General features: G+C 46.3%; 1 protein-coding gene across 3 annotated transcripts in view; it reads left to right on the forward strand.

Annotated features, from left to right (window-relative positions):
- The window catches only part of LOC119950823 (centrosomal protein of 128 kDa-like), a 410,606-nt gene that overhangs the window by 125,144 nt on the left and 257,995 nt on the right, over positions 1-27,467 (forward strand). For all 3 annotated transcript variants that reach the window (XM_038773666.1, XM_038773649.1, XM_038773659.1), the window contains 2 exons: positions 11,101-12,102; positions 25,263-25,427. In XM_038773666.1, the coding sequence (XP_038629594.1) occupies positions 11,101-12,102; positions 25,263-25,427 (1,167 nt within the window). The remainder of the gene's footprint in view (positions 1-11,100; positions 12,103-25,262; positions 25,428-27,467) is intronic.

The following is a 27,467-nucleotide window of genomic DNA, read 5'->3' on the forward strand; positions in this document are numbered from 1 at the left end:
CTTTTGGTCTTCTGGATGTTAGGAAAGTTATGAAAAGTTACTTATAGAATATTGTATCTGGGATTATTGGTGTTGATAATTGTTAAGATGTTTATCGTGGATTTATAAAGTGTTAACTGGATTCATAAATAAACATGGTTTTGTTATAAAAGTACTTTAGATCTCTGTTGCAGCACACCTGTAAAGTAGGCGCTTGTACTCCCCATAACCACAATCTATTAAAAGTCGTGGGTCAGGTGATCTCCATGAACTACTTTGGTGCTCTCTAAACCCTGGCCCATAACACTGGCCAGAATAATCCTTAGAGTTTCATTGGGCAAGAAGTCAATCTGCTATGTATCTGAGCTTGTTAACATGACGTTTATAGGGCACAGTTTTTATAAGGTGCCAAAAGGATATCACCTTTAACAATTTCAAAATTGTTGAATACTATTGATAACTTCACAACAGTACTTTGTCTCCATTAATAATGATTTCCATTATTGTCACAAATACAAAAATGTATTGTACAATAAATGTTGGTATTTGAATTCATAACCATATTTTGTTGTGGACGACTTGCTGCTTCTTATTTTTCAATACATTTGTCACAGGTAATGTGGTTGAGAAGACAAATGGCATTTTTCATGAATGTTGTCGGATTAAAATACCCCGACTGTTTTGTTTTCTCAAAAGCAGCAGCAGCACCAGGTCCTCTCGGAAGGTAAATAAATTTATGGTCGTGAGCAAATGGGTTTTCTTCATTGTGTTTGGCCTCATTTTCTTCATTGTAGTATAGGCAGCATTTTGATGCTTTGCAGTAAAATGAATGATGTGGGGAGTAGGGTTGTTAAGAACATGTGAAATTAATTGGTCATGAAATTCTGTTTCTCGTTACCGTGCCAATTTAAGATTTAGCTGGCTATTTTACTTTTCTTTCTGATTGTCCCCTATGCTTTGAGAGCAAATAATTGCTTTACATAAAACTGTTACTTTCTAGGCAATAGGCACTAACCACCATACATCAGCTTAAAGTAATTGAAATTTATTTGTTTTTTTTACATTGAGAAAAAAAACCTCACAATTTTTGAGTATATATTAAGAGGAGGATAAAATTATTTATGAAACATTTGCTGTTATCTAGGACTACTGTGCCTTTATGATCCTCCTGGAGTTTTCAGTGACTGGAAAAATGGAGGTTACTATGGTGACAGCAGCGGTCTAATCACCCTTACAATGTGTGTTTGCAAAGTGCTGACACCAGTCAATATATAGAAGGCTCCAGCAGCTGAAGATTTATTTTTCCGAAGCTTCGCTGTTCGTTTTACGTGTTGGCAAATAGTTTCCTGCGTTAAATAATTACTGTAATTTATTTTTCTATCCATCATCCCAGTACACTGCCCCCCACCACCACCCCCGGCTTTTCTTATGACTTCCTTTCGTTTAAAAAAAAAAGAAACCGCTAACACTTCTGAAATCCAAAGTTACAAAATGAGATTTGTAAAAAGGTTTGTCTTGATGTAGCGTCTTTCAGAAGTATCTCGAAGTGCAAGAAATACTTTGTAATCTAATTGTTATGCGGGCAAATGCAGACTCTACTTGTACATAGCACGATGCAGTAAATGGCAATATGGTGATAGTAGTGTTATTATGAATGGGGAATGTGTTTTGGCCCATCTTCATTCATCCATGCAGAATGACCCTGAAGCCTCCTTACCTAGGATCCAGTTGGTTAGTAAATTGCTCCACGGTTCCCAATGCCCATGTTGGTTGTTTCCTCAGCATAGAAGAACTCCCTGATATTAAGCTTAAATTTATCTTTTATTATTGTTAACTTGTGCCCCATGTTATACTCTCCCAATTTAATATGTTTATCCTGAATTAACTTTTGGATGCCGTTTACCATCTGACCTGATTTGCCTCAAAGATCAGCTGTCTGAGGTCACTTCTCGAGGCTGAAAATTCTAGCTTGTGAGGCAAATGTCAGACCTCTGTATCAATATGGATTAGTATTACAGGGCTTCCTCGTACAGCCAAATTTCACTGTCTCTATTGTGTCTTGATGACTGGAATCGGACACAGAACTCGAGGTCTGTTCCGACCAAAACTTTATTAATTTTCAATTTTTAAAAAATTCTCTTCCTTTTTCGCATTTTCTCCCAAATTTACACCCACCAACAATAAACAATAATCAGTAACAAATATGTCAATCTCCATATCAATAACAATGATGCCATCCTCCCACCAAGCCCCAAACATTAGCCCGCATGTTCACATAAACAAATGACAAAAAGGAATCAGGATTCACCCATAGTCACCATTAACACACACAGTCCCCCTCCCCCAACCCTCCCAACCACCCCCCCAACTAATGTTCGATGTTATCCAGTTCTTGAAAGAGCATAATGAATAATGCCCATGAATTGTAGAACCCCTCCATCCTTCCTCTCAGTTCAAACTTAACCTTCTCAAGTGTCAAGAATTCCAACAGGTACTCCCACCACGCAAGGGCACAAGGTGGAGAGAGCAGCACGGTAGCAAAAGTAGATAGCACTGTGGCTTCACAGCGCCAGGGTTCCAGGCTCGGTTCCCTTCTGGGTCACTGTCTGTGCGGAGTCTGCACATTCTCCCCGTGTCTGTGTGGGTTTCCTCTGGGTGCTCCGGTTTCTTCCCACAGTCCAAAGACATGCAGGTTAGGTGGATTGGCCATGATAAATTGACCAAAAAGGTTAGGAGGGGTTATTGGGTTATGGGGATAGGGTGGAAGTGAGGTCTTAAGTGGGTCGGTGCAGAAATTGCGGCAACACGTTCATTTTAACTGCCTGTACCCGACCCGCCAATGACAGAGGGAGGCCACCCCACCTTGCCAGATCAACTTTAACTCTTCCCACCAAACTAGAAATGTTGTACCTGCGGAGCCCCCCAACACCTGCTGGAGGAGGTGCTGACGACAGGGGGACTGGAGAAAGGGGTACCTGCACCCCCAGGTGTCTAAAGTGAGTCCCTGCCCTACAGAATGTCAGCCCTCCCACCCCTGCCCCACCCCCGGCCGAGACACCATAAAATACTCACTCTTGTCTAGATTTAGTTTGTACCCCCGAGAAAGACCCAAACACCCGAAGCAGCTCCAATATTCCCCCTATTGACATACCCTGTTCCGACACGTATAACAGCAAGTCATCGGCATATAAGGACACCCTGTGCTCTGTCCTCCTCCCCCTCCCCCCGCACTATTCCTTTCCATACCCCCTAACTTCTTAATGCGATGGCCAACGGCTCAATCGCGAGTGCAAACAGCGGGGGGGGGGGGGCATAGTCCCACGGTGGAGTGAAAAGTATCTCGAGCTGATATTATTTGTGCGGACACTCGCCCTCGGCTCCTTATATAGTAGCTTTACCCAGTCCACAAATCTTGGTCCAATCCCAAACCGCTCCAGAACTGCCATCAAGTACCCCTATTCTATCCGGTCAAACGCATTCTCAGCGTCCAATGCCACAACCACCTCTGTTTCCTTCCCCTCCGCCGGTACCATAACCACGTTCAATACCCTTCTAACATTTGAAAACAGCTGCCTCCCTCTCACGAACCCTGTCTGATCTTCACCCATCACCTACATAAGCATTATTATAGCACGATTGTGACTTCTTTGAACTTGTATCTCACTGTTTTGGTTATTTCATTCAATTTTCTGTTAGCTTTATTGATTGTTGTTGTGCATCAGTTGGATGTGTTGAAAGTGGTGTCTTAGAAGTTCTAGGTCTCTCAGCTATATCCTTCGCCATTTCAATGTCATTCATGGAATGCATGTGAGTTTTTTTACCTTTCTGATGTGTTTTATTGATTTATGCTTGTCTGCATTAAATGTAATCTGTTCATATTGCATATTTAGGCTCGTTAAGTAATATCTGAGCTGCCTCCTCTAAATTCAGTTGCCCTTTCTAATCTGAGTGTCAAATTTGACCAGTTTGCTCTGTCTGAGTGTAACTCATTATTATTTTAAAATTAATTTATGGGATGTGGCCACAATAGCAAGGCCAACCCCATATTGTCCTTGAGAAGATGGTGGTGTGCCATTATGTTCTGTTACAGTGCATGTGGTCAGTGTGCTTCCAGAGTGCTATCAGATGGGGGAAGTTCAAGGTTTTGACCCAACGCTGATGAAGGAACAGCAATATGTTACCAATTCAAGATTTTGTGTGACTTGAAGGGGAACTTGGAGATGGCGGTTTTCCCATGCATCTGCTGCCCTTGACCTTCTGGTTAGCAGAGATCAAGAGTTTTGGGAGTTGCTGTCGAAGAAGGCTAGTGAGTTGTTGCTGGTATGTTCTTCATACAAGATGAGCTAGTGGTGGAGGAAGTTAATGTTTAAGGTGGTGAATGATGAGCCAATCATGTGGAATACTTTGTTCCAGATGGTATTGACCTTCTTGAGTGATGTTAGAGCTGCACTCGTACAGGCAAGTGGGGAATGCTCTACGTTTTGGGTTGTGCCTTGTAAATGATGGATTGTGTTGATGACTTTGGAGTAATGACATTCCTTTTAAGCTTTGCAGTTGCAAATGAAAGGTTGCCACGCCAGCCATGCACAAATCAGCCCCCTTAAATTACTGCGCATGGGCAGGCCAGACCTGCACACTTAAAGAAATCACTTGTGCACTTGAAAAACATAATTAGAGGAAACAATGGTCAAGAGCAACTCACTCCAGAATACCCAATCTTTGGCCTGCTCCTGTATTGAATGGTTGGTCCAGACCAGTTCCCAGTCAATGATGACACCTAGAATGTTGGTGGACTATTTGACAATGGATGTCAGGGAGGTGGTTTGACTTTCTCTAGTCGGAGATGGTCACTACTTGAACGTATGCAATGGGAATATTATTTGTCACTGATCAGGCCATGCCTGAATATTGTCCTGGCCTTGCTGTATGCAGGCGTAGTAATCTGTGAACATTTGTACTTGTGTTGTAGGAAAGGTCATTGATGAAGCAGCTGAAGATGGTTGGGGCTAGGACACTCTGCTGAGAAGCTCCAGCAGTGATGTCCTCTGGCTGAGATCATTGGCCTCCAACAACAACCATGGCCGCTTGTACTAGCTATTACTTAAACCAGCAGAGGCTATTTCCCCTGATTCCCATTGACATAAATTCTAATTGGGCTTCTTGCTGTTGCCTTAATTTCAAGGGAGTCAGTCTTATCTCACCATTCTGCTCTCTAATCCAAGTTTGGTCCAAGACTATAATGAGGTCTGGAGCTGAATGATCCTGGTAGGAGCCAAAGGTAGTTGGCTATTGGTGAGTGAGCTTGATAGCATTGTCAACTGCACCTTCCATCACTTGGCTGATGATTGGGAGTAGACCGATAGGCTGGTAATTGGTTGGTTTTGATTTGTCCTGCTATTTATAGACTGGGCATACCTGAGCAATTTTCGACACTGTTGGGTGGATGCCAGTGTTGTAGCTGTTGTGGGTCAGCTCATTAGGGACACAACTAGTTCCAGGCCATACCTTTTGAACACCACAGATAGGATAGTGTCAGGGCCAAAGCCTTTGCTGTAAACTAGGAGCGGTAATGGTATCAAAACTGATCACTGGGGCACCCCATTTGTATTTTGCATCCCCACCCACTCTTAACAATGCCTCAAAACAAGTGCCATTGTTTCTTATTCTTTAGCCAATATTTTATTCTTATCTCAAGCTATGTCCTACTTCCTCCAACTTTGAACTTAATTAGGAACCTTTAAGATGGAACTTTGTTAAAAACTTAAGAGTCTAGACACAACAAATCATAGAGCTGACTGTTATCCATTTGGGATGTAATTTACTCAAAAATGTGGGTCAGACAGAATCTTCCACTTGTGAATCCACATTGAATACAATTTCTTGTTTTTTTTATAGGTAATCTTCAAGTGAACCCGTGATAATAGATTTCATCATTTTACCCTTCTAACTCTGTCTGCCTGTTACATTAGGCTGCATGCCATTTGAATAAGCAACATCCTGCTTTTGTATAGCAGTTGTACACAACACATCTCTAAGGTGCAGGGTAAATTTCTGCACACTGTCCTAACAGTGTTTTCCCTCCTAAATGGACTAGTGTACTATGGTAGGTGCTTGGCAAACCCAGTATAGAGCTTTCATAATCCGAGGGAGCAGCAGGCATGCGACTAAGTAGTACAGCTTCCATCCAGCGTGCATTTTGTATGAAAGCAATTTTTCATTCCAAGGGAATAGATCATGCGTAGCGATAATTTAAAGCAGCGGAGTCCCAAGTAATGCAGGACCAGGTTGAGTGTCGAAAGATCAATAGAATTATCCAGCAATCCATTTTCTCAGTTTGTTTTGTTTTTTGTTTGAACAAGTCTGCTGAACGCAGATAAGTAATTGGCCACTAATCCTTCAACATGTTCTTGACACTTCTTTGTCATCAAACTAATATTTCATAGGAGTGTGTATTATGTTGTTTAAAAAAACACGTGTATGCTTGTTTAATTTGATTCTATTATACATTTTTATATTTAACGTTTGTCCTCAGCATATTTTTCCACCTACAAAATGAAGGTTTAAGGGGACTGTTATTTTGTAGCCAACTACCTTCTTTTAATAATATTTAATAATAATAGAAGTGCCTTTTATTTGTTTTTCTCATTGCATTTTCTGTTTTCAACAAATCTGCACAATATATTTCAGTATGCTGCTGTATTCGGAGTGGGTGAGAGATGGGACCTCATTCTGCTCGGTCCTTCTTCATTTACCTCCATCTTTAACTGGCCTGGCCTACAGGTGACTCCAGGTCCACAGCAATGTGGTTGACTCTCAAGTGCCGTCTGAAATGGAGGGCAGTTGGGGACAGACGATAGATGCTGCCCCAGCCAGCGACTCCCCCATCCTGTAAATGAATGAAAGAAAATTCAAAAGTGGAAACAATTTTTATTTTCTTACTGCAGTCAGTTGCAAGGTTTGCTAGAAGCACAGATCATGGACCAGGGTTTATGGTTGTATATGTATATGAGAGGGGGCAGTAAGGCCTCCTCCCCCGCGAACCCACAAGGCCAGCAACACAAAACACAGAATGGGGGGGGGGAAAGAAAAAAAAAGAACAGGAGCTCAGTAATAGAACACCGAGGTCGGAAGAGGGGGATACCAGGGAGGGGGGGGGGGGGGGGGGGGGGGGGGAGGGGGAGAAGATATACCAAGAAATATGTATGTAAATAAGAAGCTGTATAAATTGTAAATTCGGACACAAAAGTTTTACTCTGTAAAATTGAAAATGCCAGTAAAAACATTAAAAAAAGTATATGTATATGTCCAAAGGCAGCCTACTTGTGATCCGTTGAACTCTACCCGTAGTTCCTCTTGAGGTGGGCGTCTGTTTTTCACCACAAATGGTGCAGATGCCTATGGACAGTACACAAATACTCTGACCCATACAATTGGATAGGATGAGGAGTACATCCAGGGACAGACAGAATTTCTGCCCTGCTCCAAACCTCCTTGGCATCTGCTGGAAATATCCCCCCTCAAGTAGGAAAATAGGTCTAAGCAGCTATCATCGTGAACAGATAATATCTAATCACTTATGAAATGACTGACTGTTACTTCAGTAGGAGTGACCTACATATATGGCATTGTTAAATTTAGTGTTATAAATCTCATTCCTGGCTATGGTTGCAAGTGGCGAAACAGAAATCAAATCAATGGCCATATTCTGGGGTTTGGTGATCTACTGAGGGCCAAAGCAATGTGAGCGGAGGATGGAAAGTCATATCTGGAAATGACCTCCTAGTCCATCCAGGATGTCCTATGTTGAGTTGCTGCCTTTTACATAAAATGTATCAGGATACAGATGCTAAAGTAATTTTCAACAACCTGGAATAAGGAATTTAAGCTGGCATTAAGGTGGAAAGCCATGTTTTGTCTTTGTACTTGAAAATAATTAAATTCAATTCTTAATCATGATCTTTTTTTCCCATGTCTTTGATCAGATATATTTTTTCCTCTTCGGCATGCTTAAAATTGAACCCGTTATGCATATATTTAAAAATGTTTTTTCTCTATCCTTCTGTTTAATGTGTTTGTTTTAATGCCACAATTGTTTGACTTAATGGCAGGGATTTTCAATCAACGGCGCATGTGACTGAGCTTGAATTAAACTGCAGAACAATGTAGTGATCTCTGTGGCTTAGTTTTCTCCTTTCCCAATGGTATTTTAAATTTGGTACCAGGTCAAGGGGGATGTCTTGGTTCTCTCAGCGGTAGTGATGATAGCAGGCAGGCTAAGCAATCAGTCACGTTGGTGGCACGGTAACACAGTAGCTAGCACTGTTGCTTCACAGCGCCAAGGTCCCAGGTTCGATTCCCGGCTCAAGTCACTGTCTGTGCGAAGTCTGCAAGTTCTCCTCGTGTCTGCGTAGGTTTCCTCCTGTGCTCCGGTTTCCTCCCACAAGTCCCGAAAGACGTGCTGTTAGGTGAATTGGACATTCTGAATTCTCCTTCTGTGTACCCGAACAGGCGCTGGAATGTAGCAGGGTAGGTGGATTGTCCACACTAAATTGTGCCTTAATTGGGGGGAAAAAAGAATTGTGCACTTAAAATAAAAAAGAGATGGAACTGAAATGGAGATAATAAAATAAGTAGAAATTCTTATAATTTGACATTCTGCAACTATAGAATTAGCTTTTCAGGACCATTTGAAGGTGTTTGGTAGTAATTATAAAATTAGTATGCCGTTAAAAACAATAAAGTGGGGGCAGCACGGTGGCCTAGTGGTTAGCACAACCGCCTCACGGCGCTGAGGTCCCAGGTTCGATCCCGGCTCTGGGTCACTGTCCGTGTGGAGTTTGCACATTCTTCCCGTGTCTGCGTGGGTTTCGCCCCCACAACCCAAAAATGTGCAGGGTAGGTGGATTGGCCACGGTAAATTGCCCCTTAATTGGAAAAAAATAATTGGGTAATCTAAATTTATAAAAAAAAACAATAAAGTGTAACTTTATCAAGGGTATTACTGTGAGATTAACCGCATTAGAATGGATGTTCTTATGACTTCCTTTGATTTCCATGATTGCAGCCTGGTGTTATGTCTAGTGTAGACTATAACTTCTGAATTTCCGTGTTATTCAGTCTGTGCACGGATTCCGGAAGTTGCTTTGGAGTAATGATGGTGAGCCAGAGTTTTGCCATCTTTACCACTGCAAAATCCGAGTCAATATATTTTAAAATAATATTGACTAAATATGCAGCATGGTCAAATGGTGATTAAACACCCAACTTCTTTGTCTCTTTGAAGATAGCTTTAGCAGTGCACCCCTGGTGCAGAAAGCCCAATGAGTCACTGACAACCTAGTACTTGGTAGGAATACAAAATGATTTTTGAAAATGGAATGGTGTGTATTGTTTTTTCTAGTTGCATCAACTGAGATAGTAGGTAGATTACATGAATTTCTCCTTGGAGATCACAGTGGCCCTAACCCTGTCCCTTCCAAATAATTATGTGCAGATTAGAAGCGGAAGAACTGGCTGAATTTTTCTTTTTAATTTGTCCTTTTACAAGAGTGTTGAGGCCAAATATAATATGTTCATCACTGTTTAGATAACACAGACACCTATGTCAGACTCCTAATTATCGACTACAGCTCAGCCTTCAACACCATCATTCCTACGCAACTCATCTCCAAACTTTGTGGTCTTGGCCTCGGCTCCTCCCTCTGCGACTGGATCCTGAACTTTCTAACCCACAGGCCACAATCAGTAAAGATAGGCAACAACACCTCCTCCACGGTCATCCTCAACACCGGTGCCCCACAAGGCTTTGTCCTCAGCCCCCTACTATACTCCTTATACACCTATGACTGTGTGGCCAAATTCCCCTCCAACTTGATTTTCAAATTTGCTGATGACACCACCGTAGTGGGTCGGATTTCAAACAATGACGAGACAGAGTACAGGAATGTGATAGAGAATCTGGTGAACTTGTTCGACGGCAATAATCTCTCTCAATGTCAACAAAACGAAGGAGATTGTCATCGACTTTAGGAAGCGTAGTGGAGAACATGGGAACGAAATAGTAAGGGTCGAGAGCTTCAAGTTTTTAGATGTACAGATCACCAACAGCCTGTCCTGGTCCCCCCATGCCGACACTATAGTTAAGAAAGCCCACCAACGACTACTTTCTCAGAAGACTAAGGAAATTTAGCATGTCAGCTATGACTCTCGCCAACTTCTACAGATACACCATAGAAAGCATTCTTTCTGGTTGTATCACAGCTTGGCATGGATCCTGCTTTGCCCAAGACTGCAGGAAACTACAAAAGGTCGTGAATGTAGCCCAGTCCATCACGCAAATCAGCTTCCCATCCATTGACTCTATCTATAATTCCCGCTGCCTCAGAAAGTCAGCCAGCATAATTAAGGACCCCACGCACCCCGGACATACTCTCTTCCACCTTCTTTCGTCAGGAAAAAGATACCAAAGTTTGAGGTCACAAAACAACCGACTCAAGATCAGCTTGTTCCCTACTGCCATCAGACTTTTGAATGGACCTACCTCGCATTAAGTTGATCCTTTCTTTACACCTTGCTATAACTAACATTATATTCTCCAGTCTCTCCTTCCTTCCCTATCTACAGTATGCATTGTTTGTACAGCATGCAAACTTTTCACTGTATACTAATACATGCAACACTAATAAATCAAATCAAATCAAAGCCTTGGGTGGGATTGACTAACAAAGCATAGACCTGAAGACTTTCCAAACCTGCATGGTTTAGGACATAAGAACATAAGGTGCAGGATGAGGCATTGATTCAATAAAATATTAACTAAACTTCAACATCAATCAAGTTTGGGGTCCAAACTCTTTCCTTTAATCAGTTAGAGTTAACATGTCAGGCATGGCCAGAAGAAACAATTAGGATATCTGGAAAGGCTTTAAGGCAAATGTTTCGAGCTAAAGTAATGACATGTTATCACCATTGTTATCTGGCAATTAATATGTGCAGATATAATACCTGCAGATAATGCACAAGTGAAAAGCAGTATTGGTCAGTATGAAATTCTAATTGCTTGAATGGGTGGGCATTGTTTATAGACTATAAACTGATGATATTCTTTTGTTGCTTTTAAAGGCTCTCAGTTCAGACTTAGAGAAGAGAGAGAAGCAGCAATTGAGGATGTTGAGCCAACTCCAGGAAATCCAGAACCGCTATGATGACTGCATGCAGAATCGTAAATCTGCAGGTTTGGAGATTGTAGATCTAGCCCGTCAGCTGCAGGAGTCTAGCAGGGAAACTGACAGATGCAGGGCCCAGTTGAAAGAAGTAGAAGTGCTTCGACAGGACAGCGAAAAGAAGAAAGAAGAATTGAAAACAAAAGCTCAGGAGTCTATCAGACAGTGGAAAATTAAATGCAAGAAGTTGGAGCGTGATATGGAAAAGCAGAAGGAGATCACTGATCAATGGACGGAGCAATACAACCAAGCAAATAAAGAGAAAGAAGCATTCCAGGGTCAACAAACGGTGGCCGTGCGTCAGATAGAGAACCTCCGTAAGGAACTCAACGATGTCATACTCAAACGGGTGCAGCAGGAGGAAGAAATGCGGCGGAAGGATGTGGAGCTCAATGAGTTGAAGTCGGGGCTGCTGGACCTGGATGGAAAGCTGCGAGATTCGAAGGAGTCTTTGAGCAAACTGGAGGATGACTTGTGCAAGCAGTGCATGTTGCACATGCAGACCAAAGAAGGGAAGCAGCAGCTGGAGGACGAGTTTGTGGCCTTGAGCAGGCAGAATGAAAACGATCAGAAGAAGCTCTTGGAAATGCAGCGAATGATCTCTGAGCTAAGCGCCATTCGATCTGAGCTTAGTACTAAACTAGCTGCGGAAGAGATATCCAGTAAGGAGATTAGAAAGAGCATCTTGGAAGCCCAGGCAAAACAGGCTTTTGTCCAAGACGAGCTTGCTTCCATTAACAGCCAATTGAAGCTGGAGCGAGATGCACACCAACAAGAACTTGCGGGTATCAGATCAGAGATGCAAACATTAAGAACTAAACATGAAAAGAATATGCAGGAAGTGCTTCAAGAATTTCAACAAGAACGGGATAAATTGGAGAATAACGTATGTGAGCTAAAGGTAAGGGTAGTTGGCAAGAGAAAGATTTTTCTTATTAAGGTACGGTTTTAAAAGTATTAAATGTATTTCTCATTTGGTTTTGATGTTGAAAGAAAGAAGCAAATCTCTCAATTATAATGCGTCCTCAGGGCATCCCAAAGCGCTTCACAGCCTATTAAACATTTTTGAACATAGGAATAGAGTAAACCATTCAACACTTTGAGCCGTGCTACCAAAATGAACATTTTGACCCTTGTTGAGCAGAAGCTTTCTGATTAACAACCGAGTGTTTCACTGAGTTCAGAAATGCGGTCAGTATTGGAGGCCAATGTAACTGTCAATCTGTGCGCATTTAAGACTAGTTTGAAGAATTTTAAGATTTAAGAATAGTACTGAGATACATGACCAGATAAACTGTTTTAGTCATGTCAGTTGAGGGTTTTCTATTAGCCAGGACCGTGGAAAAACATCCTGCTTGTCTTCAGATGGGGCTATGGGACCTTTTAAATCCGCCTGAGAGGGAAGGCATGGAGTGTAACATTTCATCCAAAAAAGGCCACTTTCAACAGTGCAGCATCGGCCCTTGCGTTGTACTGGTCTCTGGAGCAAGATGTGAGCCCACGATCCTCTTAAACAGAAGTAACACTGTTAACACTGAGCCAAGGCTGATACTCAAAATTATTATTATTGGTTAATATCTAACCTCTGCCTGACAATTTAATTGGATAGTTATTGTAATGAGATAGATATTGTAATGGGCAGTTGCAATAGATAATGGGCGGAATGCTCCGACCCCCCGGGGAATTGGCGGGGGTGGGAATCGCGCCGCGCTGGTTGGCGGGCCCCCCGCGACGATTCTCCGGCCCACGATGGGCCGAAGTCCCGCCGCTGACTAGCCTTTCCCGCTGGCGGGAATCAAAGCACGTCTGCTGCCGGCGGGATTGGCGGCGCGGGCGGGCGTCGGGTCGGGGGGGGGGTGGGGCGATCTGGCCCTGGGGGGGGGGGGGTGCCCCCACGGTGGCCTGGCCCGCGATCGGGGTCCGCCGATTGGCGGGCGGGCCTGTGCCGTTGGGTCACTCTTTTTCTTCCGCCTCTGTCACGGTCTCCACCATGGTGGAGACGGAAGAGACCCCCTCCCCTGCGCATGCGCCGGTATGATGTCAGCAGCTGCTGACGCTCCGGCGCATGCATGGACTTCCGCCGGCCAAGGCCTTTCGGCCTCGGCTGACAGGGCGCCAAAGGCTGTTCAGGCCGGCCGGCATAGCGTAAACCACTCCGGCGCGGGCCTAGCCCCTAAAGGTATGGAGATTCCGCACCTTTGGGGAGGCCCGACGCCGGAGTGGTTCTCGCCACTCCACAACGCCGGGACCTCCCGCCCCGCCGGGTAGGGGAGAATCCCGGCCAATATTACTAGAACATAGAACAGTACAGCACAGTACAGGCCCTTTGGCCCACAATGTTGTGCCCACCACTTATCCTAATCTAAGATCAACCTAACCTACACCCCTTCAATTTACTGCTGTCCATGTGCCTGTCCAAGAATCGCTTAAATGTCCCTAATGACTCTGATTCCACCACCTCGATTGGCAGTACCTACCCACCACTCCCTGTGTAAAGAACCAACATCTGACATCTCCCCTATACCTTCCTCCAATTACCTTCAAATTATGTCCCTCGTGACAGCCACTTCCAGCCTGGGCAAAAGTCCCTGGCTATCCACTCTATCCATGCCTCTTATCACCTTGGCTATCGACTCTATCCATGCCTCTCATCACCTTGTACACTTCTATCAAGTCACCTCTCTTCCTTTTTCCCTTCAATGAGAAAAGTCCTAGCTCCCTCAACCTTTCTACATAAGACATGCCCTCCAGTCCAGGTAGCATCCTGGTAAACCACCAATCATCCGGTACTACTCCAGTGGCGAGTGAGGGAGCAAAGATCATCGCCAACTGCGCAGCAATCTCCTCCCTTGCTTCCCGTTGTAACCTTTGGTGTATCCCGTCTGTCCCAGGGGACTTATCTATGCTGATGCTTTTCAAAATTTCCAGCCATCCTCCTTTTAATATCAACCTGTTTGCGCCTATTAACCTGGTTCATGCTGTTCTCATGCGCAACAAGGTCCCTCTCTCTAGTGAATACTGAAGCAAAATATACATTTAGGGCCTCCCCTACGTCCTCAGACTCGAGGCATATGTTTCCTCCACTATCCCTGATCGGCCCTACTCTCACTCTGATCCTCTTATTTCTCAAATAAGTATAGAATGACTTGGGGTTTTCCCTAATCCTTCTCGCCAGAGCTTTTTCATGCCCCCTTCTAGCTCTCCTAAGTCCATTTTTGAGTTCCTTCCCGGCTACCTTGTAACCCTCTAGAGCCGAGTCAGATCCTTGCTTCCTCAACCTTACATAAGCTTCCTTCTTCTTCTTCTTGACTTGAAGCTCCACTTCTCTTGTCATCCAAAACTCCTTCACCTTACCATTCCTTCCTCATGTCAGTGGGACAAAACTATTCAGCACTCGCAGCAAGTGCTCCTTAAACAATCCCCACATTACTGTTGTGCATTTCCCTGAGAACATGCGTTCCCAATTTACGCTCCCCAGCTCCTGTCTAATAGCAGTATAATTTCCCCTCTCCCAATTATATACTTTCCCAGGCTGTCTGTTCCTATCCCTCTCCATAACTATATGGTAAAGGTCGAGGAATTGTGGTCACTGTCACCGAAATGCTCTCCCACCGAGCCATCTGACATCTGGCCTGATACATTGCCAAATACCAAATCCAATATGGCCTCCCCCACTAGTCGGCCTATCTACATATTGAGTCAGGAATCCTTCCTGGACACACCTGACAAAATCTTCTCCATCTAAACCATTTGCACTAAGGAGGTTCCAGTCAATATTAGGTAAGTTGAAGTCATCCATGACAACAACTCTGTTACTTCTGCACCTTTCCAAGATCTGCCGTCCAATCTGTTCCTCCATCTCTCTGCTGCTATTGGGGGGGTCTATAGAAAATTCCCAATAAAGTGTCTGCTCCTTTCTTGTTTCTGACTTCCACCTGTACTGACTCAGTAGACAAACCCTCCTCGACTACCTCCTTTTCTGCAGCTGTGATGCACTCTCTAATTAACAGTGCCATTCCCCCTCCTCTTTAACCTCCCTCCCTATTCTTAAAACAGCTAAACCCCGGAACATCTAACAACCATCCCTGCCCCTGTAAAATCCATGTCTCCGTAATGACCATAACATCGTAGTTCCGAGTACTGATCCATGCTCTAAATTCATCTCCCTTATTCCTGATACTCCTTGCATTGAAACAGACACACTTTAACCATCCCACTGAGTGCAACTTTGCCCTATCAACTGTCTATCCTTCCTTACAGACTCACTACATACTATTTTTGCCCGTTCAACAGCTACCCTATCCTCTGATCCAAAGCTCTGGTTCCCATCCCCCTGCCAAACTAGTTTAAATTCTCCCGAAGAGCTCTAGCAAACCTCCCACCCAGGATACTGGTGCCTTTTCTGTTTAGGTGCAACCCTTCCCTTATGTACAGGTCCCACCTTCCCTAGAAGGCAACCCAATGATCTACATATCTGAAGCCTTCGCTCCTACACCAGTCCTGTAGCCACGTGTTCAGCTGCACTCACTCTCTGTTCCTTGCCTCACTAGCACGTGGCACTGGTAGCAATCCTGAGATTACTACTCTGCTCGTCCTGCTCTTTAGCTTCCAACCTAACTCCCTAAAATCACTTTTTAGATCCTTTTCTTTTTTCTTAGCCAATGTGAACCACGACTTCTGGTTGCTCCCCCTCCACCTTAAGAATCCTGTAGATTTGATCCGAGACATCACTGACCCTGGCACACGGCAGGCAACATACCTTCCGGGAGTCTCGTTCGCGACCACTGAATCTCCTATCCGTTCCCCTAACCATTGAGTCTCCTATCACTATCACTTTTCTATTCTCCCCCCCTTCCCTTCTGAGCCACAGAGCCAGACTCGGCGCCAGAGACCTGGCCCTATGGCCTTCCCCATGTAGGTCCCTCTCCCCAACAGCATCCAAAGCGGTATGCTTGTTTTGAAGGGGAGAGGCCACAGGGGATCCCTGCATTGTCTGTCTGTTTCCTTGCCCTCTCCTGATTGTAACCCAGCTACTCTTGTCCTGAACTTTGGAATGGAATTCAATCCGGATAGGTGTGAGGTGGTGCACTTGGGCAGGACAAAAAAGGCAAGGGAATACAAGATAAACGACGGGACCCTGGGAAGCATTGATGATCAGAGGGACCTTGGTATGCATGTACACTGGTCCCTTAAGGTAGCAGGGCACGTAGATACAGTAGTTAAGAAGGCATATGGTATGTTTGCCTTTATTAGCCGAGGCAAAGAGTTTAAGAGCAGGGGATTATGCTGGAACAACATAAAACATTGGTTAGGCCACAGTTGGAGTATTGTGTGCAGTTCTGGAATCCACATTATAGGAGGCATGTGATAGCTCTTGAAAGGGTGCAGAGGAGATTTCATAGAATTTATCATAGAATTTACAGTGCAGAAGGAGGCCATTCGGCCCATCGAATCTGCACTGGCTCTTGGAAAGAGCACCCTACCCAAGGCCAACACCTCCACCCTATCCGCTTAACCCAGTAACCCCACCCAACACTAAGGGCAATGTTGGACATTAAAGACAATTTAGCATGGCCAATATACCTAACCTGCACATCTTTGGATTGTGGGAGGAAACCGGAGCACCTGGAGGAAACCCACGCACACACGGGGAGGATGTGCAGACTCCGCACAGACAGTGACCCAAGCCGGAATCGAACCTGGGACCCTGGAGCTGTGAAGCAATTATGCTATCCACAATGCTACCGTGCTGCCCTTTACCAGGATGTTATCTGGGCTGGAGTATTTTAGTTATGAAGAGAGATTGGATAGATGTTTTTTTTTCTCTTTGAGCAGAGGAGACTGTGTGGAGACATGACTGAGATGTATACAATTATGAAGGGCATAGATAGAGTAGACAGGAAGAAGCTTTTCACCTTAGTGGAGGGATCAATCACCAGGGGGCATAGATTTAAGGTAAGGGGCAGGAGGTTTAGAGGGGATGTGAGGAAAACCTTTTCACCCAGAGGGTGGTGGGAGTCTGGAATCCTGCCTGAGAGGGTGGTACAGTAGAGATCCTTCTAACATTAAAAAGTATTTAGATGTGCACTTGCGATGCCAAGGCAAACAAGGCTGTGGGCTAAGTGCTGGAAAATGGGATTAAAATACTTGGGTGGTTGTTTTTGACTGGCGCAGACACGATGGGCTGAAGGGTCTTTTCTGTTCTGTATACCCCTATGACTAACCAGATGTAAAGCCGGACATCATCAAAGGTAAATTATACTTCTGATGCCATTTTAATGCAGTCTGGGAATCGAGAGTTACAGCAATCGAGCAGTTTGCACAGCAGTCAAGACAAAGAAATCCTAAAGGGGTCAGCATAAAATCCTGGACAGGATTCGCTGTTCAAAATGGAGCAGTAGCTTTATTTAAAAGTGTTATTTGGAAAACCTGGGGCGAAATTCTCCGACCCCACGCAGGGTCGGAGAATAGGCGGGAAGCGGCGTTATTTCCGCTCCCGCAGGTTTGGTAATTCTCCCGCCGGTCATAAACCGGCGTTGTGCAAATCCCGCCGGCAGCCTGTGAAAACAGCTGGCGCCGGCGGGATTTCATTTTTTAAAAAACTTACCTTAAATCTCCGGCCCGGATGGGCCGAAGTCCCGCCGCTGGGAGGCCTTCTCCCGCCGCCGAGGTTTAAACCACCTCTGAAACGGCGGGCTCAGCGGCGTGAGCGGGCCCCCGGGGTCCTGGGGGGGCGGGGGGCGATCAGACCCGGGGGGGTGCCCCCACGGAGGCCTGGCCCGCGATCGGGGCCCCCCCGCTCACTCCGCGGGGCAGTGCCGTGGGGGCACTCTTTCTCCTTCCGCTCCGCCACGGCCTCCGCCATGGCGGACGCGGAGGAGAACCCCGCATCGCGCATGCGCCGGCAGTGACGTCAGCGGCCAGCTGCCGCTGACGTCACTGCCGGCGCATGCGCCGACCGCCGAAAGCCTTTCGGCCAGCCCCGCTTCCGACGGCGCCGGGTGTTTGCGCCAGTCTACCGGTGCAAACTGCTCCGGCGCGGGGCTGGCCCCCAAAGGTGGGGAGAATTCCCCACCTTTGGGGAGGCGCGACCCCTGAGTGGTTGGCGCCACTCCCCTACGCCGGCACCCTCCGTCACGCCGGGTAGGGGAGAATCCAGCCCCTGGACTGGATTTCGGAATACAAACCGTTAAGGGACATCATTATTGTGAGAGGATTTTAAAGCCTGTTTTTGAGAAAGGCATTTGGAAACTCTCTCATGGCAATCATCTGGAGGGATTCTGAGGAGAAATCCACAGACAGTCATTTGAGGTTCAGAGTGTATTTGACAGCATTTTGTGTACTTAAAGGAACATTGTGTTCTGAGACCGTTGTAGCTTAAGATATACTTTGTAATTTGATCTTAAAATCTGTGTGCATTTGTTAAGCTAAGGAGGTGTAAAGGAGTATTGTATAATAATCCAACTTTTCATGTCTAATAATTTTTTTTTCCTTGTTGCTAAAACTAATTAGCAGTCCTCTGACTCTGTTCCTCCATGTTTTATTTTTTTTAAAGTTATGGTCTTTTGAGCCAGGGTTTCATTCTGGTATCTTCATGTCCAGTTATAACATCAACTGGAATTGTAACACAGAGAACACCAAAGGGAGTTTCCCCTGAGCTCCAAAATGGGGTTGGGAAAAAAAATGAACATCATTCAGTCATAGAATCATACAGCACATAAACAGGCCCTTTGTCCCTCCATGTCTATGCTGACCATCAAATACCAATCTACAGTAATCCCATTTACCAACATTTGGGTCCATAGCCTACTATGCCTTGCAGATTTAAGTGCTCTTTCAGATGCTTCTTAAATGTTGCGAGAGTAGCTGCCTCCACCATCCTCTCAGGCAGCGAGTTCCATATTTCCACCACCTTCTGGGTGAAAAACTGTTTCCTCAGGTCCCCACTAAATCACTTATTCCTCACCTTAAACCTATACCCTCTGGGTTTAGAAACTTCTGCCATGGGGAAAAAAATGATCTACCCTATCTGTGCTTCTCATGATTTTGTATACCTCGATCACAGTGTTGTTCAAATTTTTTTTCCCGGGACCCACTTTTATCATCTGGCTGACCTTCGTGACCCACGCCGGCTGGCTTTGGCGACCCACCATTTTCTCTTACCTATAATGTGACAGGTGAGCCTGCTTGGTCTTCACAATCTCACTTGCTTTGACATTCTATGTTACATTTCTGCTAAGGGCTTCAGCTGACGATTTAAGTTCTCTCTGCATCCTTAGAGGTTTGTCCTCTTACAAGTGATGCTTAGTCTTCAAATTACTTTGAAGTTTTGAGGGTTTTAAACTTTTCATAGAATCATAGAATTTACAGTGCAGGAGGAGACCATTCAGCTCATCGAGTCTGCACTGGCTCTTGGAAAGAGCACCCTATCCAAGCCCATGCCTTCCCCCCCCCCCCCATATCCCTGTAACTCAGTAATCCCACCTAATGTTTTTTGGACACAAAGGGCAATTTATCATGGCCAATCCACCTAACCTGCACATCTTTGGACTGTGGGAGGAAACCGGAGCACCCGGAGGAAACCCATGCACACACGGGGAGAACGTGCAGACTCTGCACAGACAGTGACCCAAGCCTGGGACTCTGGAGCTGTGAAGCAACTGTGCTAACCACTGTGCTACCGGCTGCCCAATATTTGCCAGTAATTCCCTGCATAAAACACACATGGGCTTTGCATCCTTACTTGCATTGGCATAATTAATAAAGCCATTCCTCAAGAAATCATCTATACTGCTTTGTTCCTGCTTTCAGTTTCTTCTTAATGTGCTGTTCACCAGAGACCCTGGAGGTCACATCAGCACTGCTTTGTCCTGCTGTGGATTCTCCTGAGCAGCTATCTCTAGCAGATTTAGTTGGGAGATCCTGGCCTATTTGTGTCTCTGGCCCACTCTTCCTTATTATGGAACGGTCCATTTTAAATTCTTCAGTCTTGATCCTTGCTTGCTGCCAACAAAATGGCAGAATCTCTCTTCAGTGATTTTGCGGCCAGATCACGTGACATCAGTGACTGACGTAGCTCTGCAGCCACTTCTGGCAGGAAGGCTCTATCAATTAACAAAAATATCTGCTCCTGGGTCAGCGCGCTGATGTCAGGAAGAGGCAGTCTGCCCTGCGGGGCTCCGAGCCTACGCACTGCTGCTTCTGGCTGAGGAGGCACACATTGCGTGGGACGGCTGGCATTCTTGATCTCGTGGTCTGCATTTTTAAAAGCCGGTCGCAGCCATTGGGCACTTCTTGCTGTAATCGGGAAAGCAGCGACCAATCGCTTGGCGACCCTCCCGACACCTGCCTGTGCGTTGTGACCCTGAGTTTGAAAATTACTGCTCTATCAGGTCCCTCCTCCACCTCCTCTGCTCTAGTGAAAATAAGTCCAGCTGATCCAGTCTCTCCTCATGGGCGAACTTCTCCGACCCCCAGCAGGGTCGGAGAATCGCCTGGGGCTGCCGAAAATCCCGCCCCCGCCAATTCCCGGGTGGCGGAGAATTTCTGCAGAATTGGCGGGGGCGGGAAACGCGCCGCACCGATCGGCGAGGCCCCTGCGGCGATTCTCTGGCCCGCGATGGGCCGAAGTCCCGCTGCTGGGAGGCCTCTCCCCCTGCCGAGGTTTGAACCACCTCTGGTGGCGACGGAATCAACGGCGCGAGCGGGCCCCCGGGGTCCGGGGGGGGGGGGGGGGGGGGGGGGGGGTGGGCGCTGGGCGATCGGACCCCGGGAGGTGGCCCACGGTGGCCAGGCCCGCGATCGGGGCCCACCGATCGGCGGGCGGACCAGTGCCGTGGGGCCACTCTTTCCCTTCCGCGGCCGCCACCATGGTGGACACGGAAGAGAATCCCCCAGCGCGCATGCGCCGGTGGTGACGTCAGCGGCGGCTGCCGCTGACGTCACCACTGGCGCATGCGCGAACTGGCGAAGGCCTTTCGGCCGGCGCCGGGCGGCGGGTGTCAAAGGCCGCTGGTGCCGGTTTTGGCGCCATTCGGCGTGGTGCCAACCGCTCCGGCGCGGGCCTAGCCCCTCAATGTGAGGGCTCGGCCCCCAAAGGTGCGGAGAATTCCGCACCTTTGGGGAGGCCCGATGCCGGAGTGGTTGGTACCTCTCCGCTATGCCGGGACCCCCTGCCCCGCCGGGTAGGGGAGAATCCCGCCCCATATCTGAGACTTTCCATACCAGGCGACATCCTGGTGAATCTCCTTTGCAACTCCTCCAGTGCAATCACCTCCTTCCGATGGTGTGGCGCCCAGAACTGCACACAGTATTCTATCTGTGGCCTATCCAATGTTTTATGAAATTGTACCAAGGCCTCCCTCCTCCTTTTTCTATTCCCCGGCTAATGAAACAAGCATTCCGTATGCTGCCTTTATGACCCTATATACCTGTGCTGCCACCTTCATGGACCTATGGACTTGTACAGCAATGTCTCTTTGTTCCTCAATACTTTCTAGGGACCTACCGTTCATTGTGTATATCCTTCCCTTATTCATCAGCCCAAAATACATCACCTCACACTTATCAGGATTAAATTCGATCTGTCATTGCTCTGCCCAATTTATCAGCTGATTAATATCTATTTTGTAGCCTAAGACTATCCTCCTCGCTATTTTTGTGTAATCTGCAAACTTCATAATTTACCTTCTAAATTCACATCCAAGTTGTTAATGTATATAGGAAACAGCAAGGGTTATCGAGGATTGTGTTCCGGACGTTATTGGGGAGGACCAGATGGGGTTTGTTAAGGGCAGGCAGTTGGTGGCCATGTAAGAAGGCTGTTAAATGTGATCAAGGTGCCCCCGGAAGGTAGGGAGGTGGAGGTAGTGATCGCAATGGATGCAGAGAAGGCTTTTGATCAGGTAGAATGGGATTATCTGTGGGAGATACTGGGACAGTTCGGAATCGGGCGGGGCTTTATTGACTGGGTCAGGTTACTGTATCAGGCTCCTGTGGCAAGTGTACGGACGAATAGGACAACATTGGACTATTTTAGACTGCACCGGGGGATGAGACAGGGATGCCCCCTCTCCCCACTGTTGTTTGCGCTGGCTATAGAGCCGTTGGCAATTGCTCTGAGAGCCTCGAGGGGCTGGAGAGGTTTGGTCCGGGGAGGGGGATATAAGCTTAATATGGGAAAGAGTGAGATGTTTGTGGTTCAGGCGAGGGGACAGGAGAGGCGACTGGGAGAGCTGCCATTTAGAACATAAGAACATAAGAACTAGGAGCAGGAGTAGGCCATCTGGCCCCTCGAGCCTGCTCCGCCATTCAATTAGATCATGGCTGATCTTTTGTGGACTCAGCTCCACTTTCCGGCCCGAACACCATAACCCTTAATCCCTTTATTCTTCAAAAAACTATCTATCTTTACCTTAAAAACATGTAATGAAGGAGCCTCAACTGCTTCACTGGGCAAGGAATTCCATAGATTCACAACCCTTTGGGTGAAGAAGTTCCTCCTAAACTCAGTCCTAAATCTACTTCCCCTTATTTTGAGGCTATGTCCCCTAGTTCTGCTGTCACCCGCCAGTGGAAACAACCTGCCCGCATCTATCCTATCTATTCCCTTCATAATTTTAAATTAGTACAGTCCCAGTCTACTCAACCTCTCCTCATAATCCAATCCCTTCAGCTCTGGGATTAACCTAGTGAATCTCCTCTGCACACCCTCCAGCGCCAGTACGTCCTTTCTCAGGTAAGGAGACCAAAACTGAACACAGTACTCCAGGTGTGGCCGCACTAACACCTTATACAATTTAGGTTAGTAGAGGGAAGCTTTAGGTACCTAGGCATCCAAGTGGCGTGGGAATGGGACCGGCTGCATAAATTGAATCTGGCCTGACCAAACGAAGGACGATTTTTGGAGATGGGACGCGCTTCCGTTGTCTCTGGATGGGAGAAATGGTGAAGATGATGGTCCTCCTGAGATTCCTATTTGTATTTCAGTGTCTCCCCATCTTTATTCCGTGGTCCTTTTTTAAGCGGGTCAACAGAGTGATCACGGGCTTCGTCTGGGTGGGCAAGAACCCGCGAGTAAGGAAGGTAATGCTTGAGTGGAGTCGGGGAGAGGGCGGGCTGGCGCTGCTAAATTTTAGCAACTATTACTGGGCGGCGAATATAGCCATGATCAGGAAGTGAGTGGTGGGGGTGCGGTCGGCATGGGAGCGTATGGAGGCGGCTTCATGTAAGGGCACCAGTTTGGGGGCATTGGTACCTGTGCCTCTGCCGTTCCCGCCAGCACGGTACTCCACCAGTCCAGTGGTAGTGGCGGCCCTGAGAGTTTGCGGCCAATGAAGGAGGCATGTGGGAGCAGTGGGAGCATCGGCCTGGGCCCCAATCTGTGATAATCACCGGTTTGCCCAGCAGGGGAATGGACGGGGCGTTCCGGTTATGGCAGAGAGCAGGGATTGAGAGGATGGGGGGATATGTTCATAGAGGGGAGCTTTCCGAGTATGAGGGTGTTGGAGGAAAAGTTTGGGTTGGCGAGGGGAAATGAATTCAGGTATCTGCAGGTGCGGGACTTCCTTCATAAACAGGTGTCAACCTTCCCACTCCTACCACGAAGTAGGATTCAGGACAGGGTAGTTTCTAGAGGGTGGGTAGGAGAAGGGAGTGTCTCGGACATTTATAAGGTGCTCGGAGGAGATGCAGACCAAGGAGCTGAAGCGCAAGTGGGAGGAGAAGCTGGCAGGTGAGATAGAGGATGGTCTATGGGCAGACGCGTTGAGTAGAGTCAACGTGTCCGCAACATGTGCCAGGCTCAGCCTGATACAATTTAAGGTTGTTCACCGGGCTCACATGACAGTGGCCCGGATGAGCAGATTCTTTGGGGTGGGGTACAGGTCGCAAAATGTGCAGGAGGACCGGCGAATCATGTCCACATGTTTTGGACACGTCCAAAGCTTAGGGGATTTTGGCAGGGATTTGCGGACGTCATGTCCAGGGTGTTAAAAACAAGGGTGGTACTGAGTCCAGAGGTGGCGATTTTCGGGGTGTCAGAAGACCCGGGAATCAGACGCCGGAATGTGGCGACTAGGGGCTTTTCACAGTAACTTCATTTGAAGCCTACTTGTGACAATAAGCGATTTTCATTTCATTCAGACTCTTGCACTTTGTGAATTGCAAGTTGAATAATATTTCTCCGATTCCCACTGGTGTTAATTTGATGACTTGACAGCATTACTGCAGAGATACTCGGGAGTAAAGCAAGAAAGACTTATATTCATGTAGTGCCTCTCGTGACCTGATTATGTCCCAAATCTAAAGTTTTATATTATCGTTTGAGCTACAGGGTGCTGCCTGGTTGATTCTAGATTAATATTATTGTCCACCTCTTTTTGTTTTTCCTAACAAGGCATTTTGTAACTCAGCAGAAACCACCTTTAGTGTTCCCTGTATCTTTAAACAGAATCTGTGCAGTGCAGAAGGAGGCCATTCGGCCTATCGAGTCCGCACCGCCCTCTGAAAGAGTTCCCTCCCTGGGCCCTCTCCCCCACCCAACCCCGTAACCCACCTAACCTGTACATCCCTGGACACTAAGGGCCAATCCACCTAACCTGCACATCTTTGGACTGTGGGAGGAAACCCACGCAGTCACGGGGAGAACGTGTAGACTCCACACAGACAGTGACCCAAGGCTGTAATTGAACCCTGGTTCCCTGGCGCTGTGAGGCTGCTACCACTGTGTCACTGTGCCGCCCATTTGCATCCGAGGAAACTGTTTTGTCAACACCACAAATCTCTGGTCAGTTCGAAGTCACCTATCTCCTCTACTTTCACCCATTGAATTACTTTCGATGTGTAGTTACTGTTGTGATGTACAAAATGCAGCTGCCAATTTGGACTTGACGTGTTCTTGAGTCCTCAATTTTTTCGTCAACTACCTTTTTGTAAAAAGCGCAGTACAGTATTCACTGTTTAATGTCACTTTATGACAAGCCTGCCATTCATAAGCTGGAGATGTAGTCAGTGCCTTTGGAAATGTTGATTATTGCTCTGCCGCTTTTTTGTGCTCCTTAGGCTGAGCTAGCGGATGACAAGAATTTGGCTAAAACACAGCGACGCCAGGTGGAAAAGGTCAAAACAGAATGTCACAAGCTGACCGAAGAGCTAATTCAGGGTGAGGCAGAAAACGCAAAGCTCAGGAGGAAGTACCATTTACTGAAGCAAGAACTGGAAGAAAAGGTAAGAGGTTTCCCTGGGTGGGAAAACAGCGGCTGAAATGTCATTGTAACCTTCTCCCAACCAATGTTTTTTACAGCCAATGAGATGATTTTGAAGTGTAGTTGCATGATCCTTCAAATGTGCACGACATCCCAAAGGACCTTGCAGCTAATCAATTATTGTGGAAGCAGCACAGTGGTTATCACTGTTGCTGCACAGCGCCAGGGTCCCAGGTTCGATTCCCGGCTTGGGTCACTGTCTGTGCAGAGTCTGCACGTTCTCCCCATGTCTGCGTGGGTTTCCTCCGGGCGCTCTGGTTTCCTCCCACAAGTCCCGACTGACGCGCTTGTTAGGTGAATTGGACATTCGGAATTCTCCCTCCTTGTATCCGAACAGGCGGCAGAGTGTGGCGACTAGGGGATTTTCACAGTAACTTCATTACAGTATTAATGTAAGGCTACTTGTGACACTAATAAAGATTATTATTATTAACAGATGACAACAGCAGCCAATCTGTGCACTGCAATATCCTTTAAACAGTAAGGAGATAAATGGCCAGGTAATCTGTTTTCTGGTGACATTAGTTGAGGGAGGATATTTGGCCAGTACACTGGGATAACATCCCTTCTCTTCATTGTATGGTGCCGCTACTTTTGTTTCAGAAGAAAAACTTATTCTGCAATGTTTTTAGTTTGTCTATCCATGCAATGACCTCTTTAGATGCATGATGGATTTGTGAGATGCCTCCCGCAATACGTTTTAGTAGGTAGGTTGATGTGATGTGTTCCGAGATCTGGGACTGATGGTCACAATTGCAGCTCATGTCATCACTCACCTTTCCTTATAGAGCTGGTGGCCATATTGTCCATTCCCTATGCGAATTCGGATTAAGTGGCTTGAAGCCAGGGAGCTCTGGGTCAGAAATAAGGTGTTAGTTTTGTGTGCTGCATTTGTCCCACAATTCCATCCATCTCTATGGTGAGTTGGTATAAGCTGCAGGAATATTAGCTGCTGTTTGTGGGTGCTTGCTGTGTAAAAATTGGTTGCTGCCTTCACTACGAGACCGAGTGACTGCACTTCAAAGGCATTTCATTGTTGGAAAGCACTTTGAGAAGTCCGATGGTCATGAAAAGCGCTTTGCAAATGCAGGTCTTCCTGTTTTTCCACCGTGACAGATCTGGATCTTTGCTTTTCACTCTATTACAGAACCACACTGATAGAGCACTACTCGTTTGTGTTTATTTCCCCCAAGTATCATGCTGTCAATATATTGTATATATATATGTATTTTTTTGGTGGTTGTTGCATAACTCCAGGATCAGCACTTGCTGTTCAGTCTGAAATGAGCTGCGCCAAAGATCCCTGTTAATAACAATAATAATAATCGCTTATAGTCACAAATAGGTCACAATGAAGTTACTGTGAAAAGCCCCAAGTCCCCACATTCTGCCGTATGTTCGGGGAGGCCGTAACAGGAATTGAACCCGCGCTGCTGCCCTTGTTCTGCATTACAAGCCAGCTGTTTAGCCCACTGTGCTAAACCACCCCCCTTACTGACATGATTTAAAAAAATAAATTTCAAGTACCCAATTATTTGTTTCCCAATTCAGGGGCAATTTAGAGTGGCCAATTCACCTACCCTGCACATCTTATTAGGCTATGGGGGTGAGACCCACGCAGATGTGGGGAGAATGTGCAAACTCCACACGGACAGTTACCCAGGGCCGGGATCGAAACCGGCTAGGTCCTCGGTGCCGTGAGGCAGCAGTGCTAACTACTGCGTCACCGTGCCGCCCTGCCTTGATTTCTGTTGGTCATACAAGCTTTGCAAAAACAGTAACCATTCACTTATTGTCTTTCACGTGCTGTGTGAAAGGAAATTTATTCAGCTGGAACACCTCACTTCAAAATTATCAAGAATTTTTAACTATTTGAAATTATGCTGAAGGACGAAGAACAAGGTGAGATTGGATCATCTCTCTCTTGTGCAAATTGCATCTGGAATTCTGCATATTGTGCAGAAAGTTTTAGGTTGTTCTTGAATATTGCAAGCAAGCTATC

The sequence above is a fragment of the Scyliorhinus canicula genome, chromosome 2 (genome assembly GCF_902713615.1).
Source record: "Scyliorhinus canicula chromosome 2, sScyCan1.1, whole genome shotgun sequence".
NCBI classification, from domain to species: domain Eukaryota; kingdom Metazoa; phylum Chordata; class Chondrichthyes; order Carcharhiniformes; family Scyliorhinidae; genus Scyliorhinus; species Scyliorhinus canicula.